General features: G+C 36.5%; 1 protein-coding gene across 9 annotated transcripts in view; it reads left to right on the top strand.

Annotated features, from left to right (window-relative positions):
• MAGI1 (membrane associated guanylate kinase, WW and PDZ domain containing 1) overlaps positions 1 to 17,438 on the top strand; it is a 1,010,133-nt gene that overhangs the window by 952,193 nt on the left and 40,502 nt on the right. For all 9 annotated transcript variants that reach the window (XM_053721007.1, XM_053721010.1, XM_053721009.1 and 6 more), the window contains one exon: positions 4,907 to 5,123. In XM_053721007.1, coding sequence (XP_053576982.1) covers positions 4,907 to 5,123 — 217 coding nt within the window. The remainder of the gene's footprint in view (positions 1 to 4,906; positions 5,124 to 17,438) is intronic.

The raw sequence follows: 17,438 nt of genomic DNA, 5'->3' as shown, positions 1-17,438 counted from the left end.
AAATACACTTAACGACCGAGGACATACCCCGTACGTCGTCAGTCTTGGAAAGCGGTGGAAGCTATCCTGATCGCTTCCAGCCGCTTTCTGGTTATTGCAGCGATGCCTCGATATCGTAGGCATCCTGCAATAACCTTTCTTACCCATCCGATGCAGAGAGAGCCACTCTGTGGCCCTCTCTGCATCGGACATCGATGACCTGAATCGTTGGTGGGTTGCTAGTGGGCGGCCATCGATGGCATGCATGATGCTAGAGGGGGGCGGGATCGTGGGAGGTGTCGCCGGGGGCGCGCACAGACCCACGCGCATGCATGGGGGGTGGCGGGCGGGAGCGGGCCGGAGCGGGTGGGAACCACTACACTATAGAAATGTTTTATATATTAAGTGGGAGAAAGTGGGGTGGGAATTGGGAATTAAAATGGATTGGCTGCGTTGACCCTGGACTTAATGAAGCACAGTGGACCAACACCAGCAGATGACATGGCTCCCCAAATCAACACAGACTGTGGAAACTTCACACTGGACTTCAAGCATTTTGCAGTGTGTGCCTCTCCATTCTCCCTCCATACTCTGGGTCCTTGGTTTCCAAATGAGATGCAAAATTTGCTCTCATCAGAAAAGAGGACTTTGGACCACTGAGCAACAGACCAGGTCTGTTTTTCTTTAGCCCATTTAAGAGGCTTCTGACGTTGTTTGTTGTTCAGGAGTGGCTTGACAAGATGAATACGACATTTGAAGCCCATGTCCAGGATCCGTCTGTGTGTGGTGGCTCTTAATGCACTGACTCCAGCCTCAGTCCACTCATTGTGAAAGTCCCCAACACTTTTGAATGGCCTTTTCCTGGAAATCCTCTCCAGGCTGCGGTCATCCCTGCTGCTTGTGCACCTTTTTCTTCCACACTTTTCCCTTCCACATAACTTTCTATTAATGTGCTTTGATACAGCACTTTGGGAACATCCAACTTCTTTGGCAATTACCTTTTGAGGCTTTCCCTCCTTATGGAGGGTGTCAATTATAGTTTTCTGCACAACTGTCAGGTCAGCAGTCTTTCCCATGATTGTGATTCCTACTGAACCAGACAGAGACCATTTAAAGGCTCAGGAACCCTTTGCAGGTGTTATGGCTTAATTAGCTGATTAGAGTGGGACACTGAGCCTAGAATATTGCACCTTTTCACAATATTCTAATTTTCTGAGATTGTGGATTTGGGGTTTTCATGAGCTGTAAACCATAATCATCACAATTATGACAAATCACGGCTTGAACTATCTTGCTTTGCATGTAATGAGTCTATCTCATATATTAGTTTCACCTTTTAAGTTGCATTAGTGAAATAAATTAACTTTTGCATGATATTCTAATTTTTCGAGTTTCACCTGTAGATGTGTAACAGATTTTGGGGGTCAAAGTTTGAAAAAGTGTGGTTTTTTTTCATTTTTTCCTCATATTTTATAAAAAAAATGTATAGTAAATTATAAGATATGATGAAAATAATGGTATCTTTAGAAAGTCCATTTAATATGTGTGGGTACAGTAAATGAGTAAGAGGAAAATTACAGCTAAGCAAACACTGCAAAAATGTAAAAATAGCCTTGGTCCCAAACGGACAAGTGCTGTGGTCATTAAGGGGATAAGGGCCCCATTTATTAAAGGATGGACGGACAGCTTCTCAACTTGCAAAGCTGTCCGCCCTCCTTCACTGCATACGGGCAGCGGATCTTTACATCCGCTGGCCAGTATGCATCTTTACACAATCCGATGAGTGTGTAATGTTCGCCCCTTCATTTGCGTGACGGCACTGTCAATCACCGAGAGTGAGCGAGCTCTTTGTGATTTCTCTTTGCCACCTCAGAGGTGGCGAAGTGTAAGAAGTTGCGGTCTAACAACTGCTGCTTCTTACATTACGGGAAGCAGACTCGCATGTGCAAACCTACCCAGCAAGGGCTCTGAAGCAGTTTTAGCCCTAAGGGTCTAATTCAATAAAGCTCTTTTGGGCTTGTGAGATTCTATAAGAAATCTCGATAGTACTATGAAGCTGCTGTCCTAATTCTATAAACGCATTTTTTATATTGAGAACAGTGTGTCCTACAAAGGGTTTTTTCCTGCTTTTAAGTATGTAAAGGCGATGTATACATTACTGTAGAACACTCAAAAATTGTATTTGTAAATATCGTATCAAATAAATAAATGAAATACTGAAATAAAAATCTTTTAAACTTATTGTTTAATCACATTAAAAATCGTAATAAAAATGTTCTTCAAAAATCATATTTAATTTTTTTTTAAAAATACGTATTGAAAAGTGCAAAATAAAATTCATAATAAAATGACACAGCTCTTGTAAAAAAATTCAAAGCGTATTATTTTCCTTATTGTAAAGCGAGATTCTCGCCTACTTTCTATGGAAGACATCTCACAATTCGCAGGGACAGCCCCTTTTTTTTTAATAAAATTCCTTGAGGGCAGCCTTTCCAAGTGTTGGCGTGGAAAACCATGTCTCACTTAGAGGAGAAGTTTTTAGAATCGGACCATAAATGAGAATAGGATTTATGTTTTAAGAACTTAATTGACTAATGGCTAAAGATTCACTGTTAAAGGGACACTAAACCCAAATTTTTTCTTTCATTATTCAGCATTCTGATAGAGCATTCAATTTTAAGCAACTTTCTAATTTACTCCTGTTATCAATTTTTCTTCGTTCTCTTGTTATGTTTATTTGAAAAGGAATGCATCTAAGCTAAGGAACCAGGCTGCCTGCCCGTTTTTGGTTCATAACCCTGGACAGCACTTGTTTATGGTGGGTGAATGTATCCACCAATCAGCAAGAACAACCCAGGTTGTTCACCAAAAATGGGCCGGCATCTAAACTTACATTCTTGCATTTCAAATAAAAGATACTAAGAGAATGAAGAAAATTTTATAATAGGAGTAAATTAGAAAGTTGCTTAAAATTACATGCTCAATCTGAATCAGAAAATAAAAAAATAAAAATTTGGGTTCAGTGTCTCTTTAACCAACTTATTCTAATTATAGATTTTGAAAATAAAGTTAAAGCAGTTAAATATAGCAAAATAAGATTGCATGAACACTGTTAACCCCTTCACATCCTTATGCGGTTCTATACCGTCCTAACCACACTGGGCTTTAAAGGCCTTAGGACGTCATAGAATGTCATAGCCGTTTGGCTGTACTAAAGCCTTTGGCTCTTCCTGAATGGGATCGTAGGCTGAAGGGCGTGCCTAGCATCTTCGGCACTCCCCCTCACACAATGCCATCATTGAAATCACAGGATTGCATGAACGATCCTGTGATTTCAATTTTTTACTTATTTGTTTACATAGGAACTTTGTTCCAATGTAGACAAATAAGTCCGGGGCAGTAGAAGCTGTTCGGATTGTAACTTACAAGAAATGCATGTTTGTATACGGCAGTTATTGTAACTATCCATTGCTTATTGGATGTAAGGAACAACTCCAACAACTAAACTGGCTAACATGATCTAAACTCTGTGCCTGACAAGAAAAAGTAGGTCAGTTATATTGTGTTTTTAAAACAAGAAAAAACTTTAATGCATTAGAAAAGTCTGTTTCAGATTGGAAGAAGCAAAATCTTCAATACATACAAAGAAACACAGATTTTTAACAGCAAATAAGAAGCAAAAAGCTTATTGAGTCTTCCCCATATAAGTAATCTTATTTAAGATTAGCTATGACTAAATGCTGTGTTGAGTGTGAAACGCGTCAGGGCATTAAGCTTATGCTGCTTGCATATCTATCATGTGTTTTAATTTGCTTGAATAAAACTTCCCCCCCCCCCATATCATGGAGTGCAAGAACTCTTCCTTATAAAAAGCTTGATTAATTCCTAGAATATGCATATTCCTGATTGGCTTTGCTCTTACCACCTCTACTAAAAGTCAATTCCTTGAATTAAAGGGACACTAAACCCATATTTTTTCTGTCATGATTCAGATAGAGCATCCAATTTTAAGCAACTTTCTAATGTGCTCCTATTATTTAGTTTTTTCGTTCTCTTGGTATCTTTATTTAAAAAGCAGGAATGAAAGCTTAGGAGCCGGCCCATTTTAGGTTCAGCACCTGGATGGCGCTTGCTGATTGGTGGCTAAATGTAACCACCAATAAGCGCTACCTTAGATGCTCCTAAGCTTTCAGTCCTGATACAGCAATTTTCTAATTTACTCCTATCTGAATCATGATAGAAAAAAATTGGGTTTATATTAGATCTTTAATCATTACTTCCACAAATTACTCCTGAACCTAATAGCCTTCCACATCGTGACTCCTTGTTCTAGTGTTTTTCTTTTGGTGAAACTTGTTTTCATTCTCAGCTTTGCCAATAACTTTTTATTTTTATTTGAAGATTCTATCATATTTCTACTTTCTCTCCTGTAAGATATACATATTAAAGTCATTACATTTTTCCTTGAGGTTTTATTTTGTTTCCAACCGTACCATTGTAGCCCTCTTACATTATCTTTTTAAAGCAACAGTAAACTCCCCATTTAAACATCCATGATTCCGAGAAACCATTTAATCATAAACCACTTTCCAATTTACTTCTTTTTTCACATTTGCCTTGTTACCTTGGTGTTCTTTGTTGAAGAGTAAACCTCGTAATCATGAGAACCAATGCACTTCTAGGAGCTAGCAGAATGCATGTTCTGAGCAAATGGCAATAGACATATCTAGCCACCAATCAGCAGCTAGCTCTTGAGACTACCTAGGTATGCTTTTTAAACAAAGGTTACCAAGAGAACGACGACAGATTGATAATCAAAGTAAATTAGAAAGTTGTTTACAATTGCATGTTCTGTCTCAATTAACTTTTTCCCTGTAATTGTCTATATTAAGAAATAAAATACTTTTTTTGTCTTATGTTCTTGCAGCAACCACTTGAAAGGAAAGACAGCCAAAACAGCTCCCAGCATAGCGTTTCCAGTCACCATAGTGGTCACACCGCGTCTCCCCTTCACAGTGTTCAAGCCCTCCCTGATTATCCGACCAGTGAGGCACCAGCTGTGGACCAAGTGGAAGGCTCCGGGCAAAAGAAGCCAGATCCATTTAAAATCTGGGCTCAGTCCAGGAGTATGTATGAGAGCAGACGTAAGTATTAGATATTCTGCCTAGGCTGTGTTTTTTTTCTAGCTGTCACTGTAATTTCTCCTCTAGCGGTTTCCGTGTACATTATTTATTTTTCTATATAATGGGGACAGGAGAGGAGTCTCCCGGTATGTCAAACTGATGGATGCAAATTTATTTTTTTAAATATGTCGACAAAGATCAAAACGTGTGTAACCTTGACATGAAAAAGTGCTTTGATGCATGATTTATTTTCAAGGCAGTGGATAAACCACACCAGCACATGTTGTGTTTATTTCCCATAAATATGTATGGGCCATATGTACATCCATTATTTGATTTGTGCTTTAGATATCTGTGTATTTTGAAAAATAAAAAAAGGAAAAAAAAACATAAAGGGTGTTGTATATTAAAGGGCAATAATTGCATAATCAATAAGTGCATAAAAACGATGCAAAATAACTCTCTGCATTTTATATGAGCACTGCAGTAGATTTAAAAAAAAAAAAAATCAAAATAGACTGCATTTTGCCAGCCTCCTGTATCATGTGACAGCCATCAGCCAGTCACAGACTGTCCACACTGTGAACTTTTGCACGTAGTTTTATCATGGAATTAAATTGGAATTAGTGTCATTTTAATGTCATTTTAAATGTGTACCCTTTACCAAGCATATTCCTAGTTGCTCTGTATTTGTGTCTAAGCTCAAATATGTCTATATATATCTTTATTAAATAAGCTTTTTGTATAACAGACCTAAAGGGACAGTCTACAATAGATTTTTTTATTGTTTTAAAAGATAGATAATACCTTTATTACCCATTCCCCAGTTTTGCATAACCAACACTTATATTAATATACTTTTTACCTCTGTGATTACCTTATATCTAAGCATCTTCTGACAGCCCCCTGATCACATGACTTTGTATTTATTATCTATTGACTTGCATTTAGTACTGTGTTGTGCTAACTCTTAAATAACTCCACGGGTTATTTATATGGCCCACATGAACTAGCAGTCTCTTGTTGTGAAAAGCTAATAAAAAAACGTGATAAGAGGCTGTCTATAGTGGGCATGTCTTAGAAAGTATATTAATGTATCAATGTTGGTTGTGCAAAGCTGAATGGGTAGTAAAAGCGTTGTCTATCTTTTTATACAATAACAATTTTAGTGTAGACTGTCCCTTTAACAATGAGTCTTTGTACATTTCTAGTATCTTGATATACATCAATAAATGAATAAAGCACAATGGATTAATATTGATGCCTTGCTTAGTTTTATGGGTATTTAATCTTGATTAAGTTAAATCAACAAGCAATTAGCCCAAAGAGCTATAAAATCAGGCATCCCTGAGGTAATTGCATTATTGACATGTCTACATGGTGCAAAAAAAAAAAAAGTTACTTATTTTCTCTATCTCTAGCAATAGTTTTTTGAGTTATAATTAATTGGTATTTTTTTTTAAGTTTGTGTATCTAGTGTAGTAATAAATGAAAGTAATTTCTAGCTGGGGAGAAAAAAAAAGTAAAATAGATTAGCAATTAGCCGGTCACTAAAGAGACAATAAACACCTTGAGACTATAATAAAAATTCTCTAATTATGTATACTAAAAAAAATAAACAACTTTGCAATATAATTTCTTTATTTATGCATTTGTCCTGTAATTTAAAGGGACAGTCTACTTGAAAAATGTTATTGTTTAAAGGGACAGTCAACACCAAAATTGTTATTGTTTAAAAAGATAGATAACGCCTTTGCTACCCATTCCCAGCTTTGCACAGCCGACTTTGTTATATTAATAAACTTTATAACATTCAAACCTCTAAATTTCTGCCTGTTTTTGACACATGCTTTTTTATTAGCTTTTCACAACAGGGGAGTGCTAGTTCATGTGAGCCATATAGATAATATTGTGCTCACGCCCATGGGTTGTGGCAGACACTGCACTAATTGGATAAAATGCAAGTCAAAAGATAATAAAAGGTCATGTATTCAGGGGGCTGTCAGAAAAGGCTTAGATACAAGGTAATCACAGAGGTAAAAAATATATTAATATAACTATGTTGGTTCTGCAAAACTGGGGAATGGGTAATAAAGGGATTAACTATCTTTTTAAACAATAAAAATGTTTGAGTTGACTGTCCCTTTAAAAAGATAGATAATCCCTTTATTACCCATGTACCTAGTTTTGGATAACCAACACTGTTATATTAATACACTTTTTACCTCTGTTTTTAGCTTGTATCTTAGCTTAGCCTCTGCAGACTGCCCCCTCTATCTCAGAGCTTTTACAAACAATTGTATCTATATGACACACATGAACTAGCATTGTCTGGCTATGAAAAGCTAATAAAATGCACTGATAAGAGACGGCCTGCAGGGGCTAAGAAATAGGCAGATATTTAGTGGTTTAGAGGTTATAAAGTATATTAAAGTGATAGTAAAGTCCAAATTAAACTTCCATGATTCAAATAGGGCATGTAATTTTAAACAACTTTCTAGTTTACTTTTATCATCAAATTTGCTTTGTTCTCTTGGTATTCTTAGTTGAAAGCTAAACCTAGCTAGGCTCATATGCCAATTTCTAATCCTTTGAAGGCTGCCTCTTATCTGAATGCATGTGATAGTTTTTCACAGTTAGAGGGAGTTAGTTCATGTGTTTCATATAGATAGCATTGTGCTCATGCACGTGGAGTCAGCACTAATTGCCTGAAATCCAAGTCTGTCAAAAGATCTGAGATAAGGAGGCAGTCTGCATAAGCTTAGATTCAAGCTAATTACAGAGGTAAAAAGTACCGGTATATTAATATAACAGTGTTAATTATGCAAAACTGGAGAATGGTAAATAAAGGGATTATCTATCTTTTTTAACAATAACATTTTTGGTGTTTACTATCCCTTTAATATAACAATGTTGGTTGTGCAAATCCGGGATGCTTAGTAAAGGCATATCTAGCTTTTTAAACAATACAAAAATATCAAGTAGGCTGTCCCGTTAAATACAGTCATTGGTTGCATGCTCTAGTGACCTATTTATAACAGTTCCTATTTAGCCTCAGGAGGGGAGGAAAACTAGGTTATCACATAGTTATTGCTTTATTGACACTAAAACTTTAAACTATTTTTTTAATATTTTAACTAATAACATTTTTTAGAAATAAGTCTGCATATTATTCTGAGGTAAATCTTTGCTTTTAAAACATCATTCTGCCTAGCGTTTATTTGTTGCTTAATGTCCCTTTAGATAAAATATTCTTTATTAAACCACAAACCTCCTCCATATACATCAGATACATTACATGTGACATACAATGAGAAAGACGAAAAAACATAAGAATCACAAAAAAAGATAATAAAGAGCTTTCAGCAGCAGGGTAGATAGTACCTTACTCATAATTGTATTCTAAGGAACTCATGGTACTCGCCTAGGGACAATTCCTTGAGCAGGGTTGCCATTGAAACTTTCTAACTTTGACTTTAACCATTTGTCCATAAAATATCAACAATTAATCTAATCTGCTACCTTTGCTGCAGTCTATCTCAAAGCCTATGGAGGTTTCTCTCATTTTCATACTTTTCCCTCAATTACTTCTTTTATATGTCCTTGGCTATCGCAGTCCATATTGGAAGTATATAATCGTGGGGGGTAATATTCTTATAATTTCAGTAATATCATTTATCTAAATAGAACAGATAAACATAATTCAACAACTCCTGTATCACAACAAATCAAACTAATGAAGTCACGGGTACCCCACTCCCTAGTACCTATCTATATGGCTATTAGTAGCTCCCTCATCAATTTTCCCTTTGTTGAGTAGTCTCCTATGTCAAATCAGCGACTATGTTCCTCTAAGGAATTCTTGCCTTTCTCCTCTACCCTGTCCCCTCACCTTCCCTGATTATCCAGTAAAACCAGATCTTCTGGAACGTAGGCCCTGTGTCTTGAATAAATGCTGCTGTCTCGTACATCGAATAAACCATCTGTATTCTATTGAGGACCTCTGCCCACGTCGGCGTCTCATTTTTCCAATATTTAGCTATAGCTATTCTTGTGGTGGTACATAGGATTCGAATGAAAGTGTTTATATGTGGGTTTAGTCTCGGAATTGTCTCATGCAACAGCGCCTGAGCTGGTGTAAGAGAGATCCTTTCGCTTAACAGGGTGCTTAGCATTAAAGATAGTTTCCTCCAAATGTTTTGGACTCTAGGGCAATCCCACCACATGTGAAGATATGATCCTCTAACTTTACACCCTCTATAACAGTATCTAGAGTTTCCCAGTGTCATATGAGACTTTTTCATTGGTGTCAAGTACCATCTAAAGGTTGTCTTCAGTACGTTCTCTCTAAGGTCTGCACTAATAAGGCCCTTACTAGCGTAATGAAATATATCATTCCAGTCGTCAATCGTATGCTCTCTTGCAATATCTTCCTCCCAATTTAGTAGCAATGTAGATTTAGTCGTGTATTTAGTTTCCTGTAGTGATATGTATAATCTAGATATTGCTTTCTTGGGTCTGTTGATTGCTAAACATTAATTTTCGAGAGTCGTTCTTTGACTGTGTATTGTGGCCCTACTGATATATGCTTGTATAGCTGATGTGATCTGTAAGTAGAGGAACCAGTGTATCTGAATAGGCTCTAGCTTCTGTCTAAGTTGTGTGAAGGTCAGTAATTTACCTTGTGAATATATATCTGCCACCCTGTATAAGCCTTTGTTTTCCCATTTTTTTATATGGTATATAAACTCCTCATTTATCAAGTATTTTAGTGGTATTATCAGGGTTTGTCTAGGCATCAGCTTCCCTATCCGCTGTATCTTGGTCCATTGTTGTTTGGTCAATTGTGTGGATTTGTTGTGATAGATCTCTAGGTCCTTATTCTTTATGTTACCCCAGAAAATATCCTCGGGTCCCTCCATTCCCCCCATAGCAGCCTCCAAGGCAGGCCAGAGAACATCTTTTTGTCTTCTCCCAAGTATTGAATTTTGCGCTAGTCTAGCTGCTGTATAATAGTCATGCAAATTAGGAGCTCCCCCCCCCCCCCCAATTGTCTATGTCTTGTCAGGATTTGATGTGGGATCCTCGGGTGTTTATTGTCCCTCAGAAATCTGTGTATGTCTCTTTGGAGATTATCTAAATCTGAACTGTTAACTTTAATTGGGAGGACCCTGAACAGATAAAGAATGCTGGGTAGGATCGTCATCTTGACAGCAGACAGCCTCCCATACCAGGAGAATCCCATTTTCCTTGATAAATCCAACTTGATCAGGGTGTATGATTGAGGGCAGGATGTGTTTCAATCTATTAGCTAGTATTTTTGTAACTATCTTAAGGTCCTGGTTGATAAGGGAAATCGGTCTATAATTAGCGCAAAAATGGGGGTCCTTTCCCTGTTTTGGAATCACCACTATCCTAGCCTGAAGCAGTTCTATAGGTATTTCTCCCCCTTCCATAATGTGGTTGGCAAATACTACCAAGTGAGGCAGCAATATGTCTCTAAAAGCTTTATAATATTCCCCTGGGAATCCATCTGGACCTGGGGCTTTGCTAGGTTTAAGGTCTTTAATGGCAGCTCGTACCTCCTCAGATGTAATTTTAGCGTTAAGGGCTTCCCTATCTTCCTCAGAAATTGGTTTCAGGTCTGCTTTGTGTAAAAAAGAGTCAAATACTTTTTCCGTCGAAGGGCAATGTTGCACTTTAGTCCCATCATACAAGTCGCTGTAAAAGTGAGCAAATGTGTCAACAATTTCCTGTGGATGGGATGTCATGTGTCCTTTTGGGTTCTGTATGCTCGGTATTGATAAAGCCTGATGATTGTCTCTAATTTTTTTTGCTAGATATTTATCTGGTTTGTTTGAGAAGATAAAGTAGTTTGTTTTCAGTCTGTGTGCCGCTTTGACGGATTGTTCATTTAATATGGTTTGTAACTTATTTTTAGTGTTCAGCAATTGTGTCAATGTGGCTTGGGATTTAGTTATTCTATGTGCCCTCTCTAGTGAAGTAATCTCCGAGTATAATTGCCTCAGGAGTAGGGTGTGCCGTCTCCTGGCTGCTGTCTTTTCTTTAATCAATATACCTCTGATCACTGCTTTATGTGCCGCCCATGGTATGATAGGGTTACTTGTGGTATCTACATTAATCTGCCAATATTCCTCTAGATCCTTGAGAATTTTATCTTTTATAAGCGGATTTTTAATACAAGACGGATCATAAGTCCATGATTTTGTTCTCTTTGGATCCAGTAGGTCCCCTAGACACAGTTTAGTGATTGAATGGTCTGACCATACACACGGAAGAATATCTATATGTTGTAATATCGGTTGCAGTATCTGACTCGTATACACATAATCTATCTTCGTGTAACTGTTGTGTGCCGATAAGTAGAATGTGGTGTCTCTAGCATCCCCATTAAGTACTTGCCAAGTGTCCTGCAGCATATGCTGCTCGAGCATCCCCCCTATGTTCTTAGCTACCCCTTTCTGTCTATTCTTCTTTTTAGATTGCAGATTGGCTGTGTGTTTCGTCAGCGATTGTATATCTATGTTAAAGTCTCCTGCTAAGACTATACGCGTCCTAGACCAGTCAGTCAGCAGATGAGATATATTTTGAAAATATTTGTCTTGTTGCTCATTTGGGGCGTACACATTGCAGAAGACTATGTCTATTCCCCCTACTTGACCTGACACCAGGAGGTATCTGCCATCTCTATCTGCTATAGTTTCTTTGTGTGTGAAAGGGATAGAGGAATGAATAAGAATAGAGACTCCTCTTTTTTTAGAATCTATCGTAGAATGAAATTGTTGTGGAAAGTCCCTTGCCCAGTATTTGGGAATGGTGGAGTGTAGGAAATGCGTTTCCTGGAGGAAAATTACAGTAGCTTTCAGTCGCCTATAATTAGTCAGTGCAGTCCTTCTTTTTATGTCGGTGTTAAGACCTCTCGCGTTATGCGAGAGCAGTGTTATTCTAGCTAATGACATTCTTAAGCATATAATTGTACTCTACTCTTTTCTTACCAGTAGTTAGGTATTCTAAGGGTACCTTATTCTCCATCTGATGAGACCTCTCCCAACCTCTTAGCAATTCACCTATAATTGGTATCTTAATATGAAATGCAAGAATGTAAGCTAAGATGCCGGGCCATTTTTGGTGAACAACCTGGGTTGTTCTTGCTGATTGGTGGATAAATTCATCCACCAATAAAAAAGTGTTGTCCAGAGTGCTGAACCCAAAAAAAGCTTAGATGCATTTTTTTCAAATAAAGATAGCAAAAAAACGAAGAAAATTTGATAATAGGAGTAAATGCGAATGTTGCTTAAAATTGCATGCTCTATCTGAATCATGAAAGAAAACATTTGGGTTCAGTGTCCCTTTAAGGCAGGCTGGCACTCCACAGTTGTCCAACTAACTGTATACAGGCAAGCAGCTTCTGAGGATGATCCAAAATGGTCACCAGTGTATTCCTATATAGAGAAAAATAAATTCAGTGCACTATTAAAGATCACACTTACATAGTCCAAAGCACCTCCAGGTTCAATCCAAGCAGGCTGGAGCTTCTCAGCCGTCCAGCTGTCAGATCTCAGGTAGTGCACAGATAACACTCCAATCCACAGATAATATGGCAATAAAGTCCAAAAAAATCCAAAAAGCAGCAAGTGTATGGATAAAAACACAAATAATTGTAATTGTAATAAAAAGCAACGCGTTTCTCAGCCCACACAGGGCTGTTTCCTCAGGCTCTATCTGAATCATGAAAGAAAAATGTTGGGTTTCATGTCCCTTTTAAAGGGACACTCAAGTCAAAATTAAACTTTCATGAATCAGATAGATCATGTAGTTTTAAACAACTTTCCAATTTACTTCCATTAACAAAATATGCACAGTCTTTTTATATTTACTCTTTTTGAGTCACCAGCTCCTACTGAGCATGTGCAAGAGTTCACCAACTATACATATATGCGTTTGTGATTGGCTGATGACTGTCACGTGATACAGGGGGAGTGGAAATAGGTATAACTGAAATTTGTCAGAAAACAATCTACTACTCATTTGAAGTTCAGACTAAGTGTTATTGCATTGTCTTGTTATCATATATTTGTTATGTAAATCTACTGTATTTTCTGGTCCTTTAACCCTTTTGAGTCTGAGCTAAAGTGCCTACATCGGAACAACTGTTCCGATGTAGACAAATTGAAACCACGCGATCATGCACACGATCGCGAGATTTCAATTATTGGATCGCGTCTGGGGGGCATCCCTACAACCCTAGGAATGCCCCCAAGACTGCGATCAAGTCCTGACTGCACAGAAGGCTTCAGGACAGCCGTTAGTTATGACGTTCTATTCCGTCATAACGGCTTTAAAGCCCAGTCTAATTATGACGGAATAGAACGGCATAGCGGCTTTAAAAGGTTAAGAAGATCTTTAAGGCTTTTTTTTTTTTTTTTTTTTTTATGTGTCTCAACCAACTTGCTAATTGTAAGCTTACTTATGGTACTGACTTCACCATGCCTGTTATTTGAGATCACAACTGGGCTTAACACTGTCATTTAGTTATTAAAACTTGAATTGTTTTGTACTACTTTATCTCATTTCTGAGGCCAGTTAGGGACAGATATATTTCAGTGTTAAGCTTGTGACATCTGCAGAGTGTACTTTCAATTCTCTGAGTTGGAAAACTCACATATTTTCAAAGTTTTTTTTTTACAGGAAAAGTGGTCCAAAAAAACGAAACAAAACAGTTTATATTATTGTCTCAGTGTGTCCATAACCTTTTAAACAACTTTCATGAACACAAGAGCTGTTATCAGAATTTAATGAGGTGGAAAAGACAGATTTTGTGAACTGTGTAACTCTTAATCAATTTGTTATTTTCCTGTATGATAGAAGTTTATAGAAATATCCAATATGAAACTTTAGTCATTATTCTGCTAGGGGGAGAAAAAAAAAACACATTAAGATTTCCGCTTTTCTGCTCGCTGTTGGAAAATTTTGATCATCACTTATATCACGATCTAGTTAACTTAACCTAATGTTATTGACTTTTGGAAACCACTATCCAATTAATGTGTGCTTGATCTGCTAAATGTGCAACAGCAGATTTAAAGGGACAGTATACACAAATTTTCATTTAACTGCATGCAATAGACACTACTATAAAGAATATGCACAGATACCAATATAAAAATCCAGTTTAAAACCTTTTAAAAACTTTTTTAGCAGCTCCCACTTTAGCACTGCTGATGACGTTAGGCTGGGACACCCACTGAAAGGGGATGAGAGCAGACCCCCCTGCATATGAAAAGACTCATTATACAAACAGAAGCAATCTGGAATCTGTATACATCAGTATACATCTAACACTTTGGTGCTTGGTTAGGAGTCTGAAAATCAGTACAATGTTATTTAAAAAATAAGCAAAACTACATTTTTACAAAAAAACTCCAAAATAGGCTATATTAAAGGATCATCTACAAAACAATCATGCAAAGGAAAATCTAGTGTACAATGTTCCTTTTAACTATTGCAGCCTACTTGTGTGTAATTACATCAAATTAACCGTTTAAATGTTTGCATGAACATTTGAATGTTGACTTTCATAGATACACATTGAAGTCTATAAGAATCAGCTTTGGATCTTTAATTTCTAAATATTCAAACATTCCATTTTGTATAGAAAACTTTATATTTATTTGCAACAATCAAATGTGGACAACATTCGTTATTTATAACAAATTCCCCCTGTTGAATAGCAAAACTGAGGGGTGACACCTAAGTATAATTTGTGGTGAATATTAGAGATGTGCATTCTGGCTTTAGATGATTACAAATTTGCCAGAATTTATGCCAGTTTGGCGATTCTTCTACTATATAAGCAAAGGAATACATTATAGAAAAACACGTGATTGCTTGACCAAATCAATTTGTTTGTAGCTCCTAATGTTTGCTACCAAAAGATGTGCAGGATGGGGTAGAAAAGCAAGAAAGAAGCTATATAAGTATAGCTATCAGCTCCTAAGTTTGAAATAATGGATATGACAATTTATGTCTTTGTGCCCTGTCCAATGCTTCCTTAGTATTACTAAAGATTGCTGTTTCGTGACAGCCATTTAGACTGTAAATAGTGTATTTAGCAATACAGGCTAGTCCAATAAAGCCATAATCTGTCATAGGGAGGTGGGAGACTAGGGGGCACTCAGCCATTTTCATTCACTTTGACTAAAAAAGGTCAGATGCAAATCAATGAGTCAGGAGGCCCAGAGAGGGCATGGTAAGCTGCAACAAATCAGCAAGCTTATCAAATGGTTTAACAACAAAACTTCCAATAGACTTATCTAATTATTTTTCTACAAAATTTACCAATAAACTTTTATAAAAAATTGTAATCAACCCCTATATATCCTGTGCACTCAAAGATAGCTTCTTTTAATTGTTCAAAATGTATAATGTAACAAATCCAAAACCAATATTCTTCTGAACCGAGCGCTCACATTGCATACTAATGCATACTAAAAACTTATCTAATTATTTTTCTACAAAATTTACCAATAAACTTTTATAAAAATTTTTAATCAACCCCTATATATCCTGTGCGCTCAAAGATAGCTTCTTTTAATTGTTCAAAATGTATAATGTAACAAATCCAAAACCAATATTCTTCTGAACCGAGCACTCACATTGCATACTAATGCATACTAAAAAGTAATTGAAATGCAGTCTAGTAATATATTTATTTTTTTCTGAAAATTCCAAAGCTTCTTTTCATTTCCCTCTCCCCTGTATCACATGATAGCCATCAGCCAACCACATATACTGTGAACTCATGCTCAGTAAGAGCTGGTGACTCAGAAATTGTGCAGTTAAACAACTGTACACAAATTAATAATGGAAGTAAATACAAAAGTTTATTTTTTTTAATTTTGAATGTTCTTTCTGAATGCATAATTTTGCCCTTTATATTCTTTTAAAGGGACATGAAACCGAAAAAATGTCTTCAATGATTGAATTAGGGGATGCAATAACAACTTTCCAATTTACTTCTATTATCTAAATTGCTTTGTTTGTTTGGTATCCTTTGTTGAACAGTATACCTAGGTATACTCAGAAACAGTAATGTACTGCTGGGAACAAGCTGCTGATTGGTGGCTGCAAATATAAGTCTCTCTTAATTGGCTTGCACAATGTATTCAGCTAGCTCCCAGCATTGCATGCTTATACTTCAACAAAGGATACTAAGAGAATGAAGCAAATGTGATAAAAAAGTAATTGGAAAAGTTGATTAAAATTGTATGGCCTATCTTAATCATGAATATAATTTGGTTTTGATGTATCTTTAATTACTGATTTAAATTATGAACATGTAAAAATTACTTAAAATAAATATTTCTGCAAAATGTTGTTTGTGTAAAAGCATTTGCATATGTATTTCCTGATTCAGCATATTTATTGCAAGCTCAAATTGAATTCAGTTCAGCATGCACATAACTAAATCAATTTAATAAACTTAAAGGGACACTGAACCCAAATTTTTTCTTTTGTGATTCAGATAGAGCATGCAATTTTAAGCAACTTTCTAATTTACTCCTATTATAAAATTGTCTTCATTCTCTTGTTATCTTTATTTGAAAAGCAAGAATGTAAGTTTAGATGTCGGCCCATTTATGGTGAACAAACTTGGTTGTTCTTGCTGATTGGTGGATAAATTCACCCACCAATAAAAAGATGCTTTCCATGGTTCTGAACCAAAAAAATAGCTTAGATGCCTTCCTTTTCAAATAAAGAAAGCAAGAGAATGAAGAAAAATTGATAATAGGTGTAAATTAGAAAGTTGCTTAAAATTGCATGCTCTATCTGAATCACGAAAGAAAAAAATTTGGGTTCAGTGTCCCTTTAAAAGGATACTGATCCCAATTTTTTTTCCATGATTCAGATAGAGCATGCAACTTTCTAATTTACTCCTTTTTGTTTCAGCACCTGGGTAGCGCTTGCTGATTGGTGGTTACACCAGGTGTTGAACCTAAAATGGACCGGGGTCCTAAGATTTCATTCCTGCATTTCAAATAAAGATGCCAAAACAAAGAAAAAAAATATAATAGGAGTAAATTAGAAAGTTGCTTAAAATTGCATGCTATATCTGAATCACGAAAGGAAAAAAAAAATGGGTTCAGTGTCCCTTTAAAGAAAGAAAAAAAAAAGTCGATCCTAGTATCTGGTTCTACTACTATATAGCTTTATTTCATTAGGATGAAACCCCAAATTGCCCTGGGCACTTGCAGATTAGCGTCTCTTTGGTCATGTCAATAAAATGAAGTGTCATAATGTAATGTAGCACCGACA

This window comes from Bombina bombina, chromosome 7 (genome assembly GCF_027579735.1).
Source record: "Bombina bombina isolate aBomBom1 chromosome 7, aBomBom1.pri, whole genome shotgun sequence".
NCBI lineage: Eukaryota > Metazoa > Chordata > Amphibia > Anura > Bombinatoridae > Bombina > Bombina bombina.
The sequence above is the reverse complement of the archived record's forward strand: the minus strand, read 5'-3'. Positions and strand labels throughout refer to the sequence as shown.